The 20,968-nt window shown below is 40.5% G+C and overlaps 1 protein-coding gene across 4 annotated transcripts in view; it reads left to right on the top strand.

The window, feature by feature from the left end:
• The window catches only part of HACE1 (HECT domain and ankyrin repeat containing E3 ubiquitin protein ligase 1), a 99,566-nt gene that overhangs the window by 51,116 nt on the left and 27,482 nt on the right, over positions 1 to 20,968 (top strand). For all 4 annotated transcript variants that reach the window (XR_006388640.1, XM_044289566.1, XM_044289565.1 and 1 more), the window contains exons 15-19: positions 1,220 to 1,331; positions 1,419 to 1,516; positions 7,154 to 7,241; positions 8,471 to 8,620; positions 11,461 to 11,657. Coding sequence is in view for 3 of the 4 variants with exons in the window: in XM_044289566.1 (XP_044145501.1) it covers positions 1,220 to 1,331; positions 1,419 to 1,516; positions 7,154 to 7,241; positions 8,471 to 8,620; positions 11,461 to 11,657 (645 nt within the window). In the remaining variant the exon portion in view is untranslated. The remainder of the gene's footprint in view (positions 1 to 1,219; positions 1,332 to 1,418; positions 1,517 to 7,153; positions 7,242 to 8,470; positions 8,621 to 11,460; positions 11,658 to 20,968) is intronic.

The raw sequence follows: 20,968 nt of genomic DNA, 5'->3' as shown, positions 1-20,968 counted from the left end.
TTAGTCTTATTCTGATAAATTTACATAGATTAAAAATATATACAGTTAAAACCAGAAGTTTACATACACTACATAAAAAGACACATATGCATGTTTTTTTTCAATATCTGACATGAAATTTTTTGGTCAATTAGGATAACCATAATTATTATTATTTTCCAAATGCCAGAATGAGAGAGAGAGAGAGAATGTGTTAAGGCTTTTTTTATTACTTTCTGCAATGTCAAAAGTTTACATACACTAAGATTACTATGCCTTTAAACAATTCTGGACTGCCCATATGATGATGTCATGTGTTTGGAAGCTTCTGTTAGGTTTGTTGACAACATCTGAGTTAATTAGAGACACACCTCTGAATGTATTTAAATGCACACCTGAAACACACTGCTTCCTTGTGTAGCATCATGGGAAAGTCTAAAGAAATCAGCCAAGATAACAGGAAGAGAATTGGGGACTTGGGGAACGCTGAAAAGGCAGGTACGAGCAAGGCGACCAACAAACATGGCTCAGTTACACCAGTTTTGTCAGGAGGAATGGGCCCAAATTCCGACCAACTATTGTGAGAAGCTTGTGGAAGGATATCCAAAACATTTGACCCAAGTCACACAGTTTAAGGGCAATGGTACCAAATATTAATGAAATGTATGTAAACTTTTGACTTTGCAGAAAGTAATAAAAATGCCTTAAAACATTATCTCTCTCTCTCTCACACTCTCTCTCTCTCACACTCTCTCTCTCTCACACTCTCTCTCTCTCACACTCTCTCTCTCTCTCTCTCACACTCTCTCTCTCTCTCTCTCACACTCTCTCTCTCTCTCTCTCACACTCTCTCTCTCTCACTCTCACACTCTCTCTCTCTCACTCTCTCTATCTCACTCTCTCTCTCTCATTATGGCAATCCTTATTGACCAAAAACAGGAAAGGATTATTCTGATTTCATGTCGGATATTGAGAAAAACATGCACATTTGTCTTTATATAGTGTATGTAAACTTCTGGTTTTAACTGTAAAGTATATGTATAGATAAAAAAAGAGTGAGCAGAGCCTAACAATTGCCTATTATAATTCCTCAACCGGTATTGTAATATCATTTTAAAGCACCAACCGTTAATATAGTTCATGTGTAAAAGAAGAAATACCAACATTTCTAAGAATTATGTCTGAGACCTTGCAAACTATTTGCTGACAGAGCTGTACCTTAATTTGTTTTACATTTCAGTCTTTTAAGGAGCGCTGTGAATGGTTCTATGAACACCTCCTTGCTGGGCAGCCAGATACTGATATGGTGCACAGGCCTGTCGGTGAGAACGACATATTGCTGGTTCATAGAGGTATGGATTTTTTTATTAATATGAACTGATTTCAAATGTAATATTTTAGTTTTACAGAGAGCGTGATTAATTCTTTTACATCTTTAGATTCTATTTTTAGGAGTAGCTGTGAAGTGGTCTTTAAATCAAATAGTGAAAAGCTGAAGCAGGGGATTGCTGTGCGGTTCCATGGGGAAGAAGGCATGGTATGTCTTAGTCTTTTAGAGTATCTTAAAGGGACACTAAATCCTGTAAAAAGATATATAGATTTAATCCATAGTGCTCACACACAGCATTTTAGGAGAGCTCTTGCAGACAAATAACTTTCTGCTTCCCCCAGTCCTCTCCATCTTTGGCTACAGAACAGCTAGGTGCACATGCATGACCTCACACACTCAACAGGAGTAGCATTTACGCCTCCAGCTCAGCTTTCGGAGTCCCTACTCTGACTCCATATATAGCTAGGAGTCTCTGCTCTACTCTTTGGCTGACTCGATGTATGGTATCCTATGGTGACAGATGCCTCTGTATGACACCTATCTGAGGGAGTCATTTAATGCATAAGTCATGTGTATATGTTAAACATACCAAAGTTTAAAAAAAATTATTGTTGAGTCCAGCTTCCCATAAAAAGTTCTTTATTAATTAGGAATAAAATCCAGACATCAATTATATGTACAGTCTACCCGAGAAGTCTTTACAGGTGAGGGTTGCAGTTTTTACATTTATTTGCAATATGTTAAACACAGTACAAAAACGTGAGCAGAGCCTTACACGCTTCACTAATAGCAACTATCGCAAGAGCGGAAGATCTAATATATTTCTGACAGATGGAAAAGATTCCAGTTAGAACAGACATTTTCTCTCATTGACTGGCTACAAACCCTTGTCTGGGTTATATTTGTATAATCAGCATTTCTGTTTCTTGATTATATAGCGATCAGCGGCACTACATGTCTGCTACTTATGTCTCTGGACATCGCGGCTGCTTTGGCTAATGATGGAACACTGTAGTTGATATATATGCAGGATATGATTTGGATCAGTGTATCTACAATATGATTCTTGTAGATGTGAAGGCCTGTTTTGGGGGAATTTTTTTAATTTATTTTTTAGACTCGTACAAGCACCCTGTGAATTTGTGTGTGCACCTATGTCAATGTCAGTTCAGCTTTGCTGTTACTGTATGACCAGCATGTTTGCAGGTGAGGAAATGCTGATTACACAGAGGTCAGCAGTGCTACATGTGTGCTGCTTATTTCTCTGGACATCTTAGCTGATCTGGCAAAGGAGGCACGTTGTAGTTATATATAAGGAGCATGATTTCTATGAATGTGACTACAACATGAATCTTGTAGTCGTGACAGGCTGTTATTTTTTGGGATACATTTTTTTACTTGTCCATGTGCCCTCTTAATTTGTGTGCACCTATGTCAATATTAGTTCAGCTTTGCTGTTACTGTATAGTCAGCATGACAGAAACGCAGACAAGTTTCCTAACTATGGAACTATTTAGGAGTGAGGGATGGGGTTTTATCTTGGTAGATTTTATATTCTGCAGTCCATTACAGTTCCGCGTAGTGGTCAAACAGCTTTCCCAGAAGCCTGAAAAGCGCATGGCTATGGCACTGTTTGGGAATGAGGAGAAGGATTGATTTAGGTAGAGGTAGTATTTAGCAGTAGCTATTACAGCTCCACATAATTGGTTACCCAGCTTTCCAGGAACCTGAATGACAAATCTTTCTAGCTATGCTAGAGCATGGAGAATTTTTTACTGGGATTCTTTCTTAGCTTTCCCAGGCTCCTGGATAGCAAATCCAGTTAGGTTTTGTACAATAAAGGGGATTTACCAATTCATAAACGGGCTGATCTGGCATTCTGCAGTCTGGGAAAACTGGGTAACCATCTCTGTGGGGTGGTGATGGGGGGGGCATATTGATTTAAATAAAATGCACACAATGCCAACCTTATATATTGTGTGAATCTATCCTATGGTACCATAGGAACTTAATCTGTTGTCACCAATGCAGCTCTACAAGCTTGTCACCCAGCACTTCCAGAACCCCAAACAGCAAGTTGGTTCAGCTTTATGAAGGAATGTATCTCTACATAACTCTGGAATTCAGCAGTCTGGGTAACAAGTTCTGCAGAGATATATAAGGGAGGCCACATTTGGTATATTGTATACACTATATACGTAAATATGCTATCAAGACAACTGTGAGTACATACTATATTTATAGTTTGATCTCCAGAATACCTCCACATGTTACCCAGCATTCTAAAGCTGCTGAAAGGCAGAGCTGCACAATAAGGCTACTTTCACACTTGCGGCAGAGAGATCCGGCAAGCAGTTCCATCGCCGGAACTGCCTGCCAGATCAGGCAAAATGTATGCTAACTAATGGCATTAGTAAGACTGATCAGGATCCTAAACAGTCTTAAAAATGCCTGATCAGTCGAAAAAAATGCATTGAAATGCTGGATCCGTCTTTCCGGTGTCATCCGGCAAAACTGATCCGGCATTTATTTTTTTCAGTCTGCGGATGCGCAGAACGGAAGGACTGATCCAGCATTCAGGCATGTCTTCAGTTTTTTTTGCCGGAGGTAAAACTGTAGCATGCTGCGGTTTTCTCTTTTGCCTGATCAGTCAAAACGACTGAACTGAAGACATCCTGATGCAAACTGAACGGATTACTCTCCATTCAGAATGCATGGGGATATGCCTGATCAGTTCTTTTCCGGTATAGAGCCCCTGTGACGGAACTCTATGCCGGAAAAGAAAAACGCAAGTGTGAAAGCACCCTTATGCAGTGAAGGGAGGAATTATCATTACTTTGTAACTGGGTAGATTAGCTATTCAGCTGTATGTACTATGCCTGGTACTATGTATATACAACTGTAGCAAAACAAATTCAGCACCACAAACATAAGAACTAAAATGCACTGTGGCTGGCACTATTAACAAATCTATTTTGTACTAATTACTAATTAGAAGATTCTGTTAAAAAAAATGGCCACATTTCGCTGTGTAAGCATACATTATCCAGACTAAACCCACCCTCCTCTTCCTAAACTTCCTTAGGAATATGCACTAGCATCAGAGGGGTACGGGGGGGGGGATAGAAGACATGGCTGCAGTCTGAGAGAACAATGCACTACTTTTCTATAGAATTTTTCATGGTCTTCAAATGTCATATCTAATGAAACAAGAGCAAAAACCAAAGACACATAGGGAGAATATGTTTTGGTGGTGGTTATTTTTTTGAGTTTGGATTCTGTTTTAAGTTGTCCATTTAAAGTTAATCTTTCCAGTCATTTATGACAACAATAGCATATTATAGGAGAGAAGATTCTGAACTCGGGACCCCACCAGTCACAAAAATAGGAGTTCTTTGTCTCCATATAAATGGAACAGCAGTTGAGCATATACGCTTCCACTCCCTGCATCTTTATTGGATGACTGGGATATACCTGAGCGCTGTTCTCAGCTACGTATCGCTAGCAGTCACATATAGATAAATGGAGTGGCAGCGTGTATGCTTGATCACCTGTCCATTCATACAGGAGGACACTAGACCCCTGCTCTGGTGATTACCAGCCAATGGACCCGCACCAATTGGACAATTATCCACTGTTCTGTAGACATGTTTAGATCTTGGGACAACCTTTTAAATGGACTGTTCACCCCATTTGGACCTTGTCTATAGACTTCCGCTATCCCAGCATGCCTGGACCTGAGGTGGTAATAATACTTAATTGATCCCTGCCGCTGGGTTTCGGGCCTATCAATGCCCAGCCGGCTTTGCAGGTCACGGGTTTCCCTGCATCGACATCTGGTTTTAACGTGTGTCACGTGACTGCTGCAGCCAATGACTAGCTGGAGCAGTCATTTGTCACCCATGTGTCATGTCACTGGATCATGTGACTGCTGTGGGTAGTCATTGGCTGCAGTGGTCACGTGATCTGTATCAAACTGGATGTTGACGCAGGGACACTTGAGACCTGCAGAATCGGTGGGGCATCAGTGAAGAACAGGTAAGTATGATTACCACTGTGGGTCTGGACACGCTGGGTGGGGGTCTGTAGTGAAGGTCCCCAGGGGTGACCAACCCCTTTAAAGTATTGGGGAACTTTCAGACGGCAAGCAGGGAGACCCTCTGTTGTGTGGAAAATGTGTATTTATTTAGTCTAGAGGAGGGACATGAAGGGAGGACATGATCGGTTTGTACAAATATATTAATGGTCCTGTGATCAACTGTCCATTGTAAGATCAGCGTAAAGTCAAGAGGGAATCTTGTCTGGCTGGAATTAAATGGGTGTAATCTCCAGCAGTGTAAAGCTATAGAATAGTCTATATCGCTAACTGGTTTTATCGGATTGTAACTGATCACATCTTGTAAATTAATGTAGAACTTGGTCAACTTAGGACCTGAGCTGCGGCCCGGGAGCTGCAGGGCATTTAAAAAGTGTGGAAGGTTTTTTTCTTTATTTTACACTGCACCCTGCTCTCTGCCAAATTTTGGAAAACCCCCTTTAAACAGGATGTTCAAGAGCATAAATGGGTTGTATCATTGTAGACACTGGGGGCATATCGCCTAACGATATGCCGCCAATGTCTGATAGGTGTGGGCCCCACTTCTGGGACCTGCACCTATACTTGGAACAGAGCTGACAAAGTCCCTGAGGATGCACCACGCACGCGCAGCCGCCCTCCATTCATTCCTGTGGAGTGCTGAAAATAGCCGAGCAGCAGGCTTGGCTATTTCCGGAAGTCCTATTGAAATGAATGGGAGGAGCACCACGCAAGCACAGTCACCGCTCCATTAACTTCTACGGGGCTGGCGGAAATAGCTGAACCAGCGCTTAGCTATTTTCGGCGCTCCCATAGAAATGAATAGAGGGTGGCCACGCCGGCTCAGAGCACCCTCCAGGTCTTTGCTGACGCCGTTCTTTGGGACCTGCACCTATCAGACATTGGAGGAATATCCTAGTGATATGACCCCAATGTCTGAGATTGTACAACCCCTTTAAAGGGAACCTGTCACCAGTTTTATGGTGTCCTAACTAAGGGCAACATAATGAAAGTGACTGATTCCCTTAGCAAAATTCTGGGTCACTTTCTTTAATTGACCCAGTCAATCTGCCAACATCTTGTATTGAAAAGCTCCAGCTGATAATGATGAGTCATGAATATTTATGAGCTCCTGACTCTCCCCGCCTACATGCTGCTGAATGACAGTTATTTTCCATATGAATCAGCAGCAGGTGGGCAGGGGAGTGGCTATAGCTCTGAATTAAATATACGCTGGACTCACTGACCTCACGCTGGACTCAAATCAGCTCGTTAGCATGCGGCATCTTTGTGTGTATATTATGAGGTAACCATCTGTCACACCAGTAAGTCAATACATCTAAGGCACTTTTTAGTAGTTAATGATTGTATATAATTAGTTAGATTATAATCAAATATCCACATGACAGGTTCCCTTTAAGTAATTAAGCTAGCTATGGAAAATGTTATAAAAAATAAATAAAATCGACCACTATTTAAATCCCTGTGACTCCAGCGCTTATGCTCCTGTGGCCCCCACTTATTAAAATTCTACTATGATATGTCAGAAATTAAGGGGCTCTGCATCGGCACCCCCACTGATCAAACCTTTTGACGTGTCACTATGACATGTTTGTAAAAATGCAAGGTATCCTTTAACAGAAACTACTGATTTGCACCAGTCTGCATCCATGATTGTGTGATCCAAAGCCTACCACTTTGTCATAAGCAATTATGAAATCTCAGTTGTAACTTTTCTGACTACTTCTGTATATAAATTTGCATTGCAGGGACAAGGAGTTGTACGGGAGTGGTTTGATATTTTGTCTTCTGAAATCATCAATCCTGACTATGCTCTTTTCACACAATCTGCAGATGGTAGGTATTCACAGATGACTATGTGGTTACAATGAAAGGGTTGTCTGAGATTAGAAACATTTGGGAATATTCAGGGGATGGTCCAAGATGATGACTACTTGCCTGTTGAATCGCCTGCCATTCCATCACTGACGTATCGGTCTTCCCTGACTGTCTTTGCTTACAGCACTGCAGCGCTGGCAAATCAGCATCACCTGATGGTTACAGCCAATCACTGGCCTCAACAGTGTACCTTTTGAGTCCCTTGATTGGATGCATTTGTCACTTGTCAATTTGATGTCCTCGCTGCAGTCATATAAACAAAGACTGGTATGGAGCACTGGACCAGCAGCAATAATAAGAAATTCTTATTTTGTTATCTTACACTAGGTATCGGCAACCTTCGGCACGCCACCTGCTGTGAAACTACAGCTCCTAGCATGCACAATTACTTGGCTGTTCTTGTAACTCCCATGGAAGTTAAAGGGGCCTTCTGGGAGTTGTAGTTTCAGAACAGCTGGTGTGCAGGACGTTGCTGATCCCTGTCTTATACCATTCTCTTCCTATCCCCTAAATTCTGTTATGTTTGAATAACTTTTAGGGTATGGCCACACAGAGTTTTTTGGACGAGGTTTTGAGACAGATCTGCCTGCAGGGTTTTCAGCCAAAGCCAGAAGTGGATCCACCGGGAAAGAGGTAGAAATCCTTCCTTTACTTTCCCGATTCTTTTCTAATCCACTTCTGACTTAGGCAAAAAATCCTGCAGGCAGATCTGCCTCAAAACCTTATCCAAAAATCAGATCGGCAAGGGGTCAGACTCCTTTGCACCCTGTCGATCAGCTGGTTGAAGAGGAAACAGCGCTCTTCCTAGACCAGTGACATTACATTCCTCGGTCACATGGCCTAGGCTAGTGATGGCTAACCTCTGGCACTCCAACTGTGGTGAAATTACGACTCCCAGCATGCTGTACTCATTTCTGTGAAGTTGAGAATAGCCAAGCAAGTCTGTAGTGCCGGAGGTTAGCCATCACTGGCCTAGGCACAGCTCAGTCACATTCAAATGAATGGGCCTGTCTGCAATACCAATCATGACGCTGTACCTGGTAAGCTGTGAGGAGGCCGCAGCTCTCACCGGAGTTCCAGGAGTCAGGCCCCTGCCAATCTGATATTAATGATGTATCCTGAGGATAGGAGTTCCAGAAAAGCTTTTTCAATTGCTTCTATATTCTCTTGTTTTTCTTCTTGACTAGGAACAACTTTCCAGCCAAATAGTAACTCGTCAGTAAATCCGGACCACTTGAACTATTTTCGATTTGCTGGTGAAATCTTGGGACTTGCACTTTATCACAGACAGCTGGTCAACATTTACTTCACCCGGTCATTTTACAAGCACATCCTTGGTATGAACACCGACTTCTACTTTTCACAATGGTTGATGAAGTGAACTGGGCTAAGTATGTACTTGATGTCTGCAGCAATTTAGCTCTCGCTTCTAGCTAGCTGTTAGCTGTACATGGAATGCTTTTATTACTTAGTATGAACAAGGATAGACATGTAGACGTCTGTGTTTATTGCTGACCTTCTCTAGTTCTGAAGGTAACGTCTAGTTCACTCTGCTGAACAGTCATGCTTCCAAATGTCAACTTTTTTTGAATCCGATCTTATTTATTGTTTTTCGTATGAGAATAAAAATGAAAGTATACAACGATCACATTTATGGCAAATGTACTAGTACACATCAATTGTACACTGTCATACATTGATCAGTATAAAATCCCAATACCCCCTCTCCTAAAAAGGAAATGATCACTCCAATATATCAGTCGCCTGATATCCCATTTAAATATTACATCAATCTATTACACTAATAGCTTCTTATAGCATCCGTACCTCTGTGTTCCTTTACCTTAGCCCTCCAAATCCCCTAAGAACTATACCATTCCAGATATGCACCAATCTCTGAGATAACAGACCAGGGCCAGACAGCCATGTCTTCCACTGCTTCTCGAATTTCTTTTCAGTGCCTCTTTTTTAATATGAATGCCACTTTCCATGGAAATCATGTGATTAACCATGTTAAAAACCATTTCCCGAACTCTGGTTCGGTTCCAAGTGGTACCTTGGAACCGAACCCGAGTTCGGCAAAAGTTTGTTTTACAGTATAAATCAATTTCTGAAGGTATTATGTGAAGTCTCGCGAGACTTCACAAAGTAATAACTTTGGCTCATCGCAGCCAATACATTCTAATACTGTACGGAGCGCTCGCTCCTTACAGTATCGAAACAAAGTTTTATGCAAATCGACTTCGGCTGTTTCATCCGAAGTCTATTTGCTCATCCCTAATGTTAACCCATTCCGACTCAGTCCGAGGAGTCGGCTGTATCCAGTGCTTAGCTATGGATTTACCTGTAACATATAATAATTTAGTAATGGCTAACTTGTGATCTGTAGAGACTCTAAATGTCAACTTAGTATGTGCTTTATTGTAAAATATATGACTTGGTCATTTCTATTTATGTACTATGGTTGCTGCAAAAATATTGTGGAGAAAAAGTCCCAATTCCACGACCATTGTAAGGCTGGGTTCACACACTGCTGTTTTCGAATGCTTTACAATTTTTAAAGGTATACTTCCGTCAGAAAGTGATATCTTTTTAACTCCATATTCATCGACTTTCTTCATTCGGCAGTACTATGCCATTGAAAATTGAATGCAACAAAAATGTTGTCCTTGTGTAGCAGCACAGAGAGAGAAATTGTCAGCAGGGAAGCACGGTTATTACTCGCTATGCCATCGCTCATCCCCACGATCTGCTGCCTGCAAATTATAAGTATTTTTTAAGCATGTGAAAAGATTTGTATTGCTCGATGATCGAGTGTTTGCTCGTTCCTCGAGCAATCGGCGGCAGTATTGCACTTCCAAATGATCGCTAATGAGCGTTCATGCGAACGCTCGTTAGCGATTATTTGACGAAAATTCAGGCAGTCTAATACAGGATTTACAGCTGCTGCTAGGGTAAGATGTCACCTGCTGATATAATAGTAGTTGTAGAATTTAGGATGACAGTATAGCAGCTCTATTATTCTTTTGATAGACTCTTCTGTGGGCTTTTTTTTTTTTTTTTTTATCTAGGCCTATCACTTATCGGTGTGATACTCTAACTGAGTCACTCATCCCCCTTCCCTCTGTGGCTGCAGTTAATGGTCTGAGTTAGAAAGTCGAGCAAGGCTGTTTGCTAAAATTCCAAACAAAGGAGGAAGTTAAAGAGCCAGGACAGGAAGTAGAATATATGGAGTGACTTCAAAAAATATATCCAGAAAACAATCCACCCGTATTCTATCCAAACATAGAATATTCACAGAACGTCTGTTCGTATATGATAAAAACTTGATGGTAGCGCCCCTTTAAGGAAAGGTTTCCAAGTAGGAAAACTTAATTGTAAGATGTGAAGTTGCCTGTAAGAAGGGCTGATCTGCTGTATCATTCTGCTTCTTCAGGAGGGCCATTTTTTGTCTTTGAAGGAGGCTGATTGTAGGAGTGTATTGTATTAATAAAATAATAAGTTAGTGCTGTAAGAATTTCTGTAATGCTTCGGTGTGGGAATACGTTTTTAAAGGGTTATTCCCATCATGGAAAGTGATGGCATATTGTAAGGCTAAGACATCACTTTATGATCAGGAGTGGTGTGACCTCTGGGTGTCCATAGATCCTAAAAATAAAGGGTCTTAGATGCTGATTTTGTGTTGTGGCCCCTTCTGTGTTACTCCCGACTGCACATGGTAATGAGGCTGACCCCACTCATTCAAATAGGGACCGTGCTGCAGTTGTCATGTACAGCGGATGGCCAGAAAAACAATGGCATATGTTAGCGATATACCATCACTTTTTTTAAGGATAGGTATACCCCTTGAAGTTGGACATGTGCGATAAGTAAGGATGAGCGAACCCGAACTTTACAGGTTCGGAATCCACATCAGCAAATTGAGCTGTAATTGGTTTAACACACAGACTTCTCCTAATGCTGTTGCCAGTTATAGGAGGTGACTAGTACCGATGTAAGGCATAAATAACCAGCATACAGGTATATACAGGTATATAAATGGCAGGGAGTCCTTTTCTTTAACTGCAGTACATGAATTCTGCAGGAGAGGGCAGCCTTGTCCTATTAATAAACCTAACCTAGGAAATTGGACGGAAAGAAAGCTCTTCCTAAATATCTGCATGCTTTAATACTGCAGGTATCCCAGTAAATTATCAGGACGTGGCCTCCATTGACCCAGAATACGCAAAGAACTTGCAGTGGATTTTAGATAATGATATTAGTGACCTGGGACTGGAACTTACTTTCTCCGTGGAGACTGATGTGTTTGGAGCTATGGAAGAAGTGCCCCTAAAACCAGGAGGGGCGAGCATAGTTGTTACACAGGAGAACAAGGTGAGTGATGAGATCCGTGTCAAGATGTGCTTGTAAACCGTCTCTAGAAAGATACACTTCACGCTCTGATATCGTTCCGAAATGACTGTGCCAATTCCACTGGGGTCTGATATCTGTATGGAAAATTCCACACCTTTAGGAGTCTCTCAGCTGCCATTAGTCAGTGACATTACTAATCCATCATATTATTAACAGTGCTAAACAGTTTCTTTCATTGGCATTCCCTAAACATGAGCTGGGAGTTTGCCGGCTTTAGGCTTAGCGGAAAGTAGCTGGCAGAGAAGTTTCCGCAGATAACAGCCCATCAAGATGAGTTCCTCTGTTCCGATAAATTATACATGAATGCATCGCATGGTGGTGAGAGGTGGCACTCAATATTACTGGAATCTCTGATGTTATTTTGGGTACTGCGTTTCCCTGTATTAATATTTCTATTTAATCAGCGGCATGTTATCCCAACAGCATATAGCACGGAGTGAAAATGATGACAGTCTTCCATTTATTAGCTGCGTTTAGCAGAAATAATATGCATTCTGTGTCGCGGCGCTTATATCCATCATTTGTCACAAAGCGTCAGTGCAGAAAAATGTTTAGATTCTGCTCTCTGCCACAATTTTAATTATGAACATCCATTTTCCTATGACAAATGCACAGATTGACTTCCAGGGAAGACCCAGCCTTATGTTTCTGTAAATGTCTCCACTTTTTGTCTGGAGGAAAAAAAAAGGCAAAGCAGGAGAATGGTACATGATTGAAGACTTGGGTGATTTAGGGCTGAAGGCTAGGTAATGGTGTGTATGCTATTTTTCCTACATGTGTACAAATGCTGGGAAATTCGCAGCTATCAATTAGGTGTCCTATAGAAGGCATTGGTTACGTTAAGAGAAATTTAGATTCCCTTTCTCTGATGATTGCATTGTCTGACACCAGCTAAAGAAATGTTACAGGTCAAGCCTGGGTTGTTCTGGGAAAAGAATGCCACGAATATGTCATGTATAGATAGGGGGCAGGTGTTGCTCATCCATTTGCGTTTATGCCTTTATTTCTAATCGCCCATGGTTCCTTTTATTTATTTTTACTTGCATCTGACACTAGTTTGCCGCTGCGATCTGTCTGTCCTCACAATCCATTTTTAATGGCACGGCTTATAAGTGAAGGACATTAGAGCAGTGATTAGAACTGTTCTTCATGGAAACTATTAACCCAGACCACATCAGCAGCAGCACACATATGGATGGAAATGTAACGCATGTCGAAGGAATAGATCGCGTTCAGTTTCTAAGGGAACCAAAGCCTTTTTATTTTTTATTTTTTTCCTAGTTGCAGAGTAAACCTTTTTTATTTAGTTTTATATTAGGATTATGTTTTATTGTTGTATGCTGTATTTCCCCCTTTTTACAGCTCGTATCAGCTTTGTTTTAGGACTTTAATTGTCTACATTGGTTTCACGGCTTCATTTATGCTATTAGCCTTGACATTCGCTGAGCGCTTTTAAGATTACCACCCACTCTCTTGCTGCAATTCTGGCTGTTCTGCAGACAGACACTTCTGTTCGGTTTCCGGACTGTTTGGCAAATTCTTTTCTTTTTCATTTTTTTTTCTCGCCAAGGATCGCAGTAAAGCACATTTCATTAGCTGCAAGTGTCTTCCAAGACAGAGAGCATATAAGAAGACTACAGCATAAAGCACAAGCAATATTGTCATCGCGCGCGGCAGTTAAAAAATGTTGTGTGTGTGAATAAATATATATTTATGTATTATTAGCAAACTCTAGCGCAGTAAAGGTTGATATAAAGGAAATGAGATTACACAGCACATTAGTATATGCTTTATTCCAAGGATATCATTTTGAGATGAGACTTCAGTTTTAATTGCTATGCGTATTCTGGTAAAGACAGACATTCAATTAGCCTTGAATGTGGGAAAAACGCTTTGTATCCTTTGATGCAGTCATTTTCTACTTAGTGGCGTTCCTGGTAAAACAATTGATAAAAAGAAGCGCTGTTTCGTACCTGCTTGAATCCACCCTATAAACATCTTTGCTGCCTGTTTTCCTACAGTCTGCGGAGCACTGACCTCCTAACATTTGCTGGAGGGTAGCTCTGGCAATTTCTTTTTACCTTGTGAAATGCATATATCTGCAAGACACAGACATTAGAGAGAAAAAGAGCATTGTGTATTCTGCTTCTCATATGTTAGTGTTGAAGGATGTCGGGCTTCTAGTTTTATGTAGAACAATTTAAGATCTCTTGAAGCATGCAGTGCATTCAGAAAGTCTTCACATCCAGTCACTTTCTTCACATTTTGTTATGGCATTGTGCTAAAATAATATAAAATTTCTAGTTTTTGCCCATCATTCTAAACTCAATACCCCATAATGACCAAATGAAAACAGAATGTTCAATAAATTAGCATTCATTTTGAAAAGAAAATATTGCATGAACATAAGTATTCATCATTTAGTTGAAACACCTTTTTGGCAGTGATTAGAACCTCCAGTCTTCTGGGTTATACTAGCATAAGGTTTGCACACCTGGATTTGGGGAATTTCTGCCATTCTTCTCTGCAGATCCTCTAAAGCTCTGTCAGTTTGGATGGGGACCGTCTGTGGACAAGTTTTCATGTGGCTCCAGAGATGTTTGATTGGGTTCAAGTCAGGACATTAACAGAGTTGTCCCTAAGCCACCCCTGTGTTGTCTTGGCTTATTGTCTTGTTGGAAGGTGAACCTTAGGACCAGTCTAAGGTCCAGAACACTTTGGTTCACATTTTCATTAAGAATATTTCTGTACTTTGCTCCATTCAGCTTTCTCTCAACTCTGACCAGTCTCCCTGCCCAAGCCTCTGAACCCCCCCCCCCCTCACACACACACACACACACACACACACACACCATGATGTTACCACCACCGTGCTTCACTATAGAGGTATTGGACAGCTGATGAGCAGTTCATGGTTTGGAATTGGAGACAAAACATTCAATCTTGGTTTCATTAGGCCAGGGAATCTTGTTTCTCACAGTTTGACAGTTCTTTAGGTGTGTCTTTTACTGAGGTGAGGCTTCTTTCTGGCCACTGTGCCATAAAGCCCAGATTGGTGGAGTGCTGCAGTAATGGATGACATTCTGGAAGTTTTTCCCATCTCGCACAGGCCAGATCAACCTTAGTTAGTTTGGTGGGGAAGCCAAACTTCTTCTATTTACGAATTATGGAGCCCACTGTCCTATTGGGAACTTTCAGTTCAGCAAAATTGTTGTATCCTTCTCCGGATGTGTGCCTCCACACAATCCTGTCTCTAAACTCCAGAGGTGATTCTTTCCTCCTCATGGCTTGGTTTTTTTCTCTGATATGCATCGTCAGCTGTGAGACCTTCTATAAACAAGGCGGTTTCTTTCCAAACCGTGTCCAATCAGCTAAATTTACCACTGGTGGACTCTAGGTATAGATGAGCAAGAGAAATGGGAGCAATGTCATAGCAAAAGATCTCAATTCTAGTGTTAGTGACTAATTACTACTAAATAAACTAATTTTCCTGATGGTATAGGGTAAGGAGGAGGGAGGTTAATAGTGGATTTTATGGTAATTTAGGTTAGCAAATGGATTAGTGCCTGTTTCCATGGTGGTCTGGGACAATGAAAGGGGTTAGTAGCTGCTTGGTTTGTAGTCTTGGGTAGTGGAGGAGTTAATGGTCATTTCCTTGTAGTTTAGGCTTAGTCAGCCAAAGCCAGATGTGGATCCAGCAGTAAGGAGAAGTAGAAATCCTTCCCATTCCCTGCAGGAAAAGCTGGTATCTGCACAGACGGATCCGCACCTATAATGCAAACGCTTGTATCCGTTCAGAACGGATCCGTTTGCATTACCATGAACAAAAAAAAACTAAAAAAATAATATATATATATATATATATATATATATATATATATATATATATATATATATATATATATATATATATATATTATTTTTTATTTTTTTTTCCAGGATAATTCAAACGCATCCGTTTTGACTTACACTGAAAGTCAATGGGAGGCGGATCCGTTTTCAATTGCACCATATTGTGTCAGTGAAAACTGATCCGTCCCTATTGACTTACATTGTAAGTCAGGACGGATCAGTTTGGCTCCGCATCGTCAGGCGGACATCAAAACGCTGCAAGATGCGTTTTGGTGTCCGCCTCCAGAGCGGGATGGAGGGTGAACGGAGGCAAACTAATGCATTCTAAACTGATTCTTATCCATTCAGAATACATTGAGGCTAAACTGATCCGTTTTGGGCCGCTTGTGAGAGTCCTGAAACGGATCTTACAAGCGGACCCAGAAACGCCAGTGTGAAAGTAGCCAAAGGTATATGTTATACACTCTGCTCCTCTTCTCCCCTGCTTCAGTATTTGGATATACAGTATGCTTTATCGTTTACTTGGTTCCTTGAACAGAATGGGTTTATTATTGGGTTAGGGTACTTTCTCACTAGCGTCTTTGTTTTCCGGTATTGAGTTCCGTCACAGGAGCTCAATACCGGAAAAGAACTGATCAGTTTTATCCTAATGCATTCTGAATAGAGAGCATTCCGTTCAGGATGCATCAGTTCAGTCCCTGTTACGTTTTTTGGGACGGAGAAAATACCGCAGCATGCTTCAGTTTTCTCTCTGGCCAAAAATACTGAACACTTGCCAGAATGCCGGATTCGGCATTAATTTACATTGAAGTATATTAGTGTCTGATCCGGCTTTTAGGTCTGCGCATGCGCAGACCTTTAAAAATGCTATTTTCTTTTTTAATACAGGATCCGTTTTTCCGGATGACACCGGAGAGACCGATTTTGGCATTTCAATGCATTTGTCAGACGGATCCGCATCTGGATCCGTCTGACAAATGCCATCAGTTTGCGTCCGGATTGCCGGATCCGGCGGGCAGAATCCTCTGCCGCAAGTGTGATAGTACCCTTAGAAAACTCATCCAATCCGTGAACCCCATCCCCCCCCAATAAAATCATTACTGTGAAAGATGTCTCTTACATCTCCCACCTCCATACTAGGAGTTGGTCTGTAATATATTTCAAATAAGGTTTTGCTCTGGTAAATTGTCACAAGTACGTTTAGTTGCATCTAATCACAACACTAAAACTCCCTGTCTAGGTGCCTTTTTAAAAGAGTTGTTCAGAATTAGAAAAACATGTCTGCTTTCTGCCATAAAGAGAACACTTATCAACAGGTAGTGTACGGTTGCAACTCAAGTGAGATGCAATACCAGACACTGCCATGGACAGATGTGGTGCTGTTTCTGGAAGAAAGGAACTGTGTTTTTCTAATTCTTGAGAATCCCTATAAATGGAGTTTGTTTCTTCCAAAATGTGTTTCAAAGTAAACATACCTCCATGTTCGATAGGTGCCCCGAAACATAGCCATACCTTTATTTTAAAACTCTCATCTGCTAAGCTTAAGAAATGGTGCTTTTCATTTTTATGCAAATATGGTATACGATCACTGTTGCGGTATGCTTACTTTGAAACTGATTTTGGGGGTTCTGTTTAAAAATCAGAACCATGCCTGTCCACGGGTTGTATGTGGTAATAAAGCTTAACCCCATTCACTTCAGGGTACGACCACACAGTGTGGTCGTGTCTGTTGCGATGTGGCCTCTCTACTGTCAAGTACTACATGGCTAGAAGGGCCACAGTGGACTCACGGTAACTAACTAGGACCGCACTGTTTAGTTGGTCTGCATTGTTAATAACCGCATCGCACCCGCAATATTAACGATACAGTCCGACTAAACAGGGCGGTACTAATTATTAATTGGCTCTTATAGCTGCATGGCAGTGCAGCTGCATCGTAACTGAAATGTTTAGTTTTCTAAAATATATATATATATATATATATATATATATATATATATATATATATATATATATATATATATTTATATTAGTTCACCATTTTTATTTCTGGAGTGCCGCTCATTTTTCCTAGAATATTCATCAGGGAAGTCAGTCCATTCCCTTTGGGACGTGCACCCGTTTTCTCATTTGGGAGCCAGTGCCGCCATTTTTCTTTGTTATTTATATATATATATATATATATATATATATATATATATATATATAATCTCATTACATACAGTCTATCAGGTCTGTAAATATTAGCACGTTGTTATTGCTACTGTTATTCCTACACTATTGATCTGATCTGCTATTTTCAGGATAAATACCTATATATTTAGTCTGCAAACCAGTACATACCTAGTCCGGCTCAGATCTAAGAAGCAGATACATTCAGTGTAGGTAATAATAAGCTAAACAGCCAGGAATACCAACTGAAACATAATTGCATATTGCACCTAGAAAACCCCTGAGTTTAGCATATAGCACTGTATAATCATAAAGATATACCAGAATTAGCCATCAATAACTTTAACAATTAAGAGGCCAATGAAAACAGGTATTTTATATTATAAAAAAATCCTTGGACAGTGCAGGGTACAGAATATATCAAACTGCTGCGGATGTATTTGGCTCTCTGGTAGCCAGAAGTAGGAGGTAGCTGGAAGTATGATTACAGGATCAGAAACACAGGCGTTGTCTGTAGTCTGTTACCATGAAAACGCAATATTCTTTAATATTTTTAAGTAAGAGTATTATCAAAATGAATATATTTTTCACTGGAGCAATAAATAAAAAGTGAAAACCTAAGATGGATCCTGATGCCAAGTAATCACTGAATCTGTGGATCTCTTTGTACTATGGTTTTGTGCACCTTGTTTGTTGGGATCTGTTACATTTACATATACAGTATTTAGTGTTCCCCCTGCATTGTAGCACAGGAAAAATAAGTTGTATTAAAAAGGTAATCTTAGGAACAATTTTTTTATTTTATTTATTTGAAAATTTTTATCTTCATTTTCTTGGTATTCATCAAATAACCAAACTTTTAAGATTTTATTTTGAATTTGCTGCAGTTTCTGCTTTGAAATAATAGTGCGTGTGTATATATTTGAAGGCACTCAGTTATCTGATGTTGCACAGAATAATCAAATGTGAATTAATGCATAAATAATTTATTGCCACATAAAAAAAAAAAGATTTAAAATAATACATAAAACTATGACATAATAGACTGAACATTAACCCTTTGTTGTAGTGATTTACAGGCTCATAGTTATAGAGCAGTAATGTCCTGTTATACTGTGAGGGTACAACTCTCGATCCTATAAATAAGACTCAAATACCCATAATAACAATAAGTTGATAATATTAGTTGTCCTCTATATTAAGGAAATTAAATATGAACCATGAAACACTACTATTGATGTTTATCCTGATCGTGTATAATGCCGAAAATTGCAAAAATGACAAAAATCAAATGTCCATAATTGTTCAATAAAAAATAAAATAGATGATAGTATTATCTCATGTAATGCTATTTATAGTTGCACTGGTAAGTGGATCAATACTATGTTGAAAGTAGTTTGTAACTCTTCTATGATAACATATATAATTATAGGAACTGTTCGTATTGACTCAGATCACTTTGTCTAGTTATAACAAACTTGCAATCTACATTACCGATCCTTGTAACAGCATGCCGTCTTTATATCCGGATTAAGGCTAGGTTTCAATGGCCGCTGAGCCTGATCGGCTTTGCTTGTACAGCGTCCCACGTGTTCGGGAGCTGTTGCTTGGATCGGCCGCAAGCTCTTCATGGCCCAGTGGGAGGAGGATGTGGTTTGAGCTAAGCTGGGGACGAGTCTGGTACTCTGGCGTTGTTTATATAGACATTTCATTTCATCTGACAAGATGCAAAGGATGATTTACATACCTTTCTTCAAGAAATTAATACAAACAAGAGAAATCTTGGTTTCACAACCAGTATAAGTAGAACACAAGTGGAGTTCCTAGATTTAATTATAAAAATTGATAATCATAAATTAACATGTAGTACATACCATAAACCAGTTGTGAAAAATAGTTATATCTTATATTCAAGTTGTGGTAGATTCATCTCTTGAAAAAGTGAAAGCTATGAACAGAGGTTTTTATTTATTTTTTTGACTAAAGATGACTACCTTTTCATGCACAAAATAGGAACATACAGAAAATAATCAACAAACATTGGCACCACCTTTTAAGTGACAAAGTTAAAGGATCTATACTAACTCCCCAAACAACATACACCAAAGCTCCAAACCAAGTTTTAAAAATTGCACCTACAAAGCGAAAAACTAACGGGATAAAATCTAATTGGTTGTCCCTAAATGGTTTCTATAGATGCGGAAGATGCAGCAACTGCAGGATCACTAATTTCCTATAGAAATATGTTCAACACATAATACTTACCAATTTGATATTAAAGATCACCTGACTTGTGATTCAACCGATGTAATATATATTTTACAATGCCCACGTCGCAAAAGAATATATACCGTATTTTTCGCCGTATAAGACGCACCTAGGTTTTTGGGGAGGAAAATAAGAAAAAAAATATTTTTAACCAAAAGGTGTGCTGTGGGTTTGGTGGGTTTGGAACTAGGTGGTCTGTGGATGGCACTATTACTGGGATCTGTGGATGACGGACACTGTTATGGGGGGATCTGTGGATGACGGACACTGTTATGGGGGGATCTGTGGATGACTGACACTGTTATGGGGGGAACTGTGGATGACGGACACTGTTATGGGGGAACTGTGGATGACAGACACTGTTATGGGGGGATCTGTGGCTTTCACTGTTACAGGGGGATCTGTGGCTGGCACTGTTACAGGAGGGGATCTGTGGATGGCACTGTTACGGGGGGGGATCTGTGGATGGCACTGTTATACATGTGTCATCCACAGACCCTCCCAGCCCATAACTGTGCCATCCACAGATCACCCGCCGCTCCAGTATACTAATATAATATGTCTTATTCAATTAATAGTTATTAAATATGCCTCTTTATTCCTAAAAGTACCTTAAATCCTAAGCGCTTCAGTACAATGCCGGCAGGCCGGGCAGCCGGCGCGGCGCGTCACTCACTGACGTCACTTGCCTGTGCCGCCTGCTTCATTCATAAAGTAGGCGGCGCAGGCACGTGACATCAGGGAGTTATGCTGCCGCCCGCCCGGCCTGCATTGTACGGATGCGCTTAGGATTTAAGGTACTATTAGGCATAAAGGGGCATATTTAATAACCATTAATTGAATATGACATTTTATTAGTACACCGGAGCGGCGGGGCGGGCCTTTAGTACAGTGACTGCACCGCCCCGCCGCTATTGCCGGCCCCAGCTCCTCCTCCCAGTCCCTCCCCGAGTCCTCGCTTGCTTTACATCGCTGCCAGC

This window comes from Bufo gargarizans, chromosome 4 (assembly GCF_014858855.1).
Source record: "Bufo gargarizans isolate SCDJY-AF-19 chromosome 4, ASM1485885v1, whole genome shotgun sequence".
Taxonomy (NCBI): domain Eukaryota; kingdom Metazoa; phylum Chordata; class Amphibia; order Anura; family Bufonidae; genus Bufo; species Bufo gargarizans.
The sequence above is the reverse complement of the archived record's forward strand: the minus strand, read 5'-3'. Positions and strand labels throughout refer to the sequence as shown.